Here is a 6,000-nt window from a genome sequence, read left to right as displayed (position 1 = left end):
TGCAACTCGGGGGCCTATTTCGGTTCCTGATCTTGCGGTGGGGGTGGAGGAAAGGGGATTTCTCGGTGTTTCGACACGGGACGGGGCCCGTCGGCAGGGCTCAGCGGGCGGCTCGGCCACCGGGGCGCACCCACCCGGCCCTCGGCTCGCCCGGGCGCCCCGCGCACTCGCCCCGGCCGCGCCTGCCCCGCGTTCCGTGTCCCCCTCGAAAGCCCTCCGCGGGCGGCGGGGAGCCTGGGGGGGGGCCCGGGGAGCAGGGGGGGGCCCGGGGAGCCCGGGGGGGGAGCCCGGGGGGGTTGGCCCGGGGAGCCCGGGGGGGGAGCCCGGGGGGTTGGCCCGGGGAGCCCGGGGGGGGGTCCCGGGGGGTGCCCCGGGGGGGTCCCGGGGGGCACCCCGGGGGCGCGGGGGGTCCCGGGGGGGCCGAGGGGGGCGCGGGGGGCAGACGCGCCCGCTCCGGGTCCCGCCGGAACCCCGGGCGGCGCAGGGCGCAGGGCGCAGGGCGGAGGGAGGTCAGGCCGGGGAAGGCGTCCGGGCGGGGGCCGCCGGGGCGGGGCGGGGCGGGGCGGGCAGCTGGCGGGAGGCCCCGCGGGGGGGGGGCGGGGCGCGGGGCCCCCGGCGGGGCGCTGCAGGGCGGCCGCCACCCGGCTGCCTCCGGGGCGGGGCGGCCCAGCTGCGGCCTCGCGGGGGGAGGGTCGCCCGTGCCTGACCTCGGGCGGCGGCGCCTCCGCCCCGCCGGCTGCTGGGGTCGCGCACAGTGCACGGCGCGGCCGCCCCGCCCCCCCGCCCCCCCCGCGCGCCCCCCTCCCCCCCCGCGTCCCCCTCCCCCCCCCCCCCCGCGGCAGCCGAGCGGCCGGGGCGCCCCCGGGTCTGGCCGTCAGCGCGGAGCAGCGGGCGGGGCGGCGGCGGCCCCAGACAGCCGGCTGGGCGACTCGAGGAAGGAAGGAGGGCGGGCGGCGGGCGAGGGCGGCGGGCGGCGGGCGAGGGCGCGGGCGGGGCGGGGCGGGGAGGGCACATCCTGTCTGCGCCGGGTGCACCGCAGACAGCGCCGCGCGCCAGCCGCCCAGACGGCGCGCGAGGCCGGGGCGCGGGGGCGCGCCTGGGGCGGGGGCGGGGGCGGGGCGGGCGGCGCGGGGGGCGGGGCGGGGCGGGCGGCGCGGGGGCCCCGGTAGCCAGACGGCGCGCGCCCGGGGTGGGGGCGGGGGGCGGGGCGGCGCGGCGCGGCGGGGGCGCGCGCGCGGGGCCGCCGCCGGCTCGGCTCGCGTCCCCTCCCCCCTGCCCGCCCCCGGGCGGCCGGAGACGGCGGCGGCGTCTGCGGGAAGCCGAGTGTCTCCGCAGTGACGTGGGCGGGCCGAGGGCTCGGTGACGTCAGAGGGCTGTGTGTAGCGATGTGTGGGGTTCGGAGCGGCGCCGGCACAGCCGAGGGGAGCGGGCGAGCGGCGGCGGCGGGCACAGGTGCGGCCCGGGTCGCGGGGGACGCGGCGGCGGGGGGCAGCGGGCGGGGGCGGGGGCCGGGGCAGGGCTCGGCGGGCGGCGCGGGGCAGGGGCGCGGGGCAGGGCGGGGGGCGCGGGTCCCGGTCCCGGGTGCGGTCGGGGCGGGGGTCCCGCGGCGGGTCGGGCTCGCGGACCCCGGGCGGACCCCGGGCGGACCCGGGGCGGCGGGCGGGGGCGCGGGGAGGGCGCGGGGAGGCCGCTGCACTTGACCCGGGCGGTCGGGACCCCGAGCCCCGGACGCGCGGCGCTCCCCCCCCGACCGTCTGCGCTCCTCGGGGATGCCCCGGGCGGCGGGCTCGGGCGGCGCGGGGATCCCGGCTCGCGCCCCGGCCGCCCGCAGACCCGCCGCCCCGTGGCCCCGGCGCCCGGCGGTGCAGCCCGAGGGTGCGGGGGAAGCGCCCGGCAACTTCCCGCGGCCGGGGCGCGCGGGGCTCTCCGCAGCGGGGCAGCGCCGGGAGGGCGCGCGGGGTCGCCCCGGGACTGGCCCCCCCCCCGGCGTGCACAGCCCGAGGCGTCCCGGCCCGCCCGGCTCCCGGCGCCCCGTCCGGCCCCGCGCAGGGTGGGCGGGCGCGGGCCGAGGATCTCGGGGCTCGGGCCCCCGCAGGTCGGGCCCCCCGCGCTCGGGCCCCCGCCCCGCCCCCGCCCCGCCCCCCTGCCCGCGGAGGGGATCCGCGCCCTGCCCTGTGGCCTTGCGCCGCCAGCCTCCGGGTCCCTCCTAAGGGGAACTGCCGCGACTTGGGGAGGCAGAAATTTCCATTGATTGGATTTCTCTCGGATTCTGCTCAAGAAGGAAGTGGAAGAAGCAGCTTTTCTCTTTCCCTCTTCCTCCATTTGCATTCTTTGTGAGGTCTGTGTGCCCGTGTGTGTCTGTGTGTGTGTGTGTCTGTGTGTGTGGTTTTTTTTTTTTTTTTTTTTTTGTCCGGGATTAGTCTGGCTAAGGATGGAGATTCCCAGGAGTGGAGTCCGGGAGCTTTTGGCTTCCATGAAGCACATTCACTAACCTTTTAAAGGGAAAGTTAATTTTTGCCTACAGTCATTTCAGAAAAAAAATAGCATATGTGGACGAGGTGAATCCATGCACTTAAGATCGTAACTTAGTTCCATGTGGTAGATATCTTAACTGCTATCTGATTTTTTTTTGGGGGGGGAGGGGTGATGAAATTGATATATATATATATGCATATATTTTTTTTTAATTAAGAGATGAAGTAATGGATTATTGTAAAGTGGCACACCTGAGAAAGCCTCTGGCACTGAGTTTTGGGTGAGATGATCTCTCTAAAGACTCTTCCTATTCTGGGTTGGAGTAGCCCTCCCTCTCCCTTTGGAGGAAGACTATTGCTCCCTTTACCCATTCTCCAGATTGCTTTCCTGTTTATTTTTTTTTCTTTTTTAATTTTTATTTATTTATGATAGTCACAGAGAGAGAGAGAGAGAGGCAGAGACACAGGCAGAGGGAGAAGCAGGCTCCATGCACCGGGAGCCCGATGTGGGATTCGATCCCGGGTCTCCAGGATCGCGCCCTGGGCCAAAGGCAGGCGCCAAACCGCTGCGCCACCCAGGGATCCCTGCTTTCCTGTTTAAATGAAGCTCTTCTACTTAACTGGTGTTAAATTTAAAGAAGTCGCTCACGTCACCTTTGGTAAAGTGAACTCAGTATAAGATTAAGAAACTAGTTTCACGCTGACCCTTTGGCCCCTGGAGCAAATTCAAATATATAACTCTCCCCCACCCCTTTCTCTTCCAGATTAATTAAAAGAAGAATGAACGGTAATCCATGAAGATAACTGGGCAATTCTTTCTTTTCTTTTTTTATTTAGGTATCATTTTTGACTGTAGGAGTTCAAGTGGAGTCAAAAGCTCTTCCCACTGATGTGAGGATTTATACAAACCTTCAGCTTATCAACACAGACCAACAGATCATCACTTTTAGAGAAGACACTTCTTTCCCCCCTTCTTCCTTTTTTGGTGTCCTCGGTGCCAAACACTAATTTCGGGAGCGACATTTTGATTTGTGTTTGTGTCCAGGTTTTGTGACACAAGTAATCGCACAAACTTTTCACATGTTTTGCCTGAAACCAAACCAAACCACTGCATTGATTCTGGACCTCTTGAATTGAGAGAATTGATGAGTGTACTTTAATGCATACATTGGAAGAATTAAGAAAAAAGGCTTCTTCATAGGTGTGCCTCTCAAAATTATATTCTCTATTAATAGCGACAAAAGACAAAAGTTTATAGCACTGGCAGTGAAATTATAGTAGAGTAGAAGCAGAACCAGATCAAGTTGCAAAATCTATTGAGTAAGGGGATTTCTCTGAACATTGAGATTTTCTGAGAGAGTAAGTTGCCCCAAGTATTGACACATACTGCTTTTCTCTCTTCCAATGAGTGACTAAAAGAACAATGCGCATTTCAGACTTACTTATTTAACACGACAGTTTTCAGCCATGGCAAGCCTGCAGACAAGTTTTTCCCTGGTTCAGGGCTCCAGTAAAAAACTGAATGGGATGGGAGACGATGGCGGCCCTCCAGTGAAAAAAATGATGACAGACATTCACGCAAACGGGAAAATGATGATCAACAGCAAGATGCCAACCGTGAAGAAGGAACACTTGGATGACTATGAAGTGCCAATGGAAACTGATGGGGAACATGTCAAGCGAACCTGTGCCTCTGTGCCTGAACCTTTACATTTAAACCCCAGTTTGAAACACACTTTGGCCCAGTTCCATTTGAGCAGTCAGAGCTCTCTGGGTGGCCCAGCAGCGTTTTCTGCTCGGTATTCCCAAGAAAGCATGTCCCCTACCGTGTTTCTGCCTCTTCCGTCTCCTCAGGTTCTTCCTGGCCCACTGCTCATCCCTTCGGATAGCTCCACGGAGCTCACCCAGACTGTGCTGGAAGGGGAGTCCATTTCTTGTTTTCAGGTTGGAGGAGAAAAGAGACTCTGTTTGCCCCAAGTCTTAAATTCGGTTCTCCGAGAATTTTCGCTCCAGCAGATAAATACCGTGTGTGACGAATTGTACATCTATTGTTCACGGTGTACTTCAGACCAGCTTCACATCCTAAAGGTCCTGGGAATACTGCCATTCAATGCCCCATCCTGCGGACTGATCACGTTAACTGACGCACAGAGACTATGTAATGCTTTATTGCGGCCACGCACTTTTCCCCAAAACGGTAGCGTACTTCCTGCGAAAAACTCGTTGGCCCAGTTAAAGGAAACTGGCAGTGCCTTTGAAGTGGAACATGAATGTTTGGGCAAGTGTCAGGGTCTCTTTGCACCCCAGTTTTACGTTCAGCCTGATGCTCCATGCATTCAGTGCCTGGAGTGCTGTGGAATGTTTGCACCCCAGACATTTGTGATGCATTCTCACAGATCACCTGACAAAAGGACTTGCCACTGGGGCTTCGAGTCCGCCAAATGGCATTGCTATCTCCATGTGAACCAGAAGTACTTGGGGACACCCGAAGAAAAGAAACTGAAGATAATTTTAGAAGAAATGAAGGAGAAATTTAGCCTGAGAAACGGAAAGAGAACCCAATCCAAGGCAAGTTTTGTTTTGTTCTGTTTAAATAGTAATTTTGAATAATGGCAGAGGTTCACTTTGAAATCAAGGCTATATTTAGACTATTGCTTAACCTGTGCATTAAGAAGCTGTTGCTGCTCACACAACACAACAAAAAATACTGGTCTCCGTAATGTGTTATGTTTGTGTTACACATTTTAGGCTATAAAGTGCTTTCCTGTGTGTGTGTGTGTGTGTGTGTGTGTGTGTATGTGCTCGTTTGATCTTCCAAACAACCTAGTGCAAGAAGTAGGATTATTCCCATTCTACAGATAAAGAGAATGAGGCTCAGAGAGATCAAGTGGCTTTCCTAAGATTATACAGCCAGGGAGTGGAGGATCTGGGGCTGCTTTCTCAAGTCATGTTCTCTTTCTTTTTCACACATCCTGCTTTTTGATGACTAGATCTGTTGTTGTCCTAGGACTTGAGATAATTTACACTTTGGTGTTATTTCCATTTGCAAATGGTATAATAGCTAGCCAAAACAATCCTGGTTGTAGGCTTCAAACAGCATTTTTCAAAGGTAGATCTTGGATTTCTAACACTGTTTCTGTACCTGGTATTTAGGCTTGATCGGTATTGGAAATAAATGGAAAAGGTAGATTTTATCTGAAGAATCTGTGATTCCAGTAAGCAAGTTTTTTTTTTTTTTTAAAGAAATAACTTTAAAAGAATATGATAGCTTTAGAATAAAAAGATTTTTTTTAGACTAAATATTATATAAAAGTCTGTCAGCATGGAGATCGTAAACATGTTTCCACCACATTATCTGGTATCTGAAGATCTTCATTCTAAGAGTTTGAATGCCCGGGTAAAACAAGATTTGGGTTATTAAATATCCAGTTTGTTGATCTGGTTTTTACGTATACTTTTCTACTTGATTAAAATCCATATACGAGCTAGCGCTATTTAATAACACTTACAATGTGGCAAATGTTCT

The 6,000-nt window shown here is 58.0% G+C and overlaps 1 protein-coding gene across 5 annotated transcripts in view; it reads left to right on the top strand.

Moving 5' to 3' along the window:
• The first annotated feature begins 1,188 nt into the window (after positions 1-1,188).
• Positions 1,189-6,000, top strand: part of SKIL (SKI like proto-oncogene) — a 28,421-nt gene continuing 23,609 nt past the window's right edge. Inside the window, exons 1-2 of one of the 5 annotated variants that reach the window (XM_041731852.1) lie at positions 1,189-1,452; positions 3,312-5,042. In XM_041731852.1, the coding sequence (XP_041587786.1) occupies positions 3,942-5,042 (1,101 nt within the window). In that variant the 5' untranslated portion in view covers positions 1,189-1,452; positions 3,312-3,941. Of the gene's footprint in view, positions 1,453-2,218; positions 2,339-2,381; positions 5,043-6,000 lie in introns of those variants that run through there. The other 4 variants (XM_041731847.1, XM_041731851.1, XM_041731848.1 and 1 more) reach the window with 4 other exon arrangements.

The sequence above is a fragment of the Vulpes lagopus genome, chromosome 17 (assembly GCF_018345385.1).
Source record: "Vulpes lagopus strain Blue_001 chromosome 17, ASM1834538v1, whole genome shotgun sequence".
In the NCBI taxonomy this organism is placed as follows: Eukaryota; Metazoa; Chordata; class Mammalia; order Carnivora; family Canidae; genus Vulpes; species Vulpes lagopus.
Note: the sequence above shows the minus strand (reverse complement) of the source record. Positions and strands in the feature narration are given on the sequence as shown.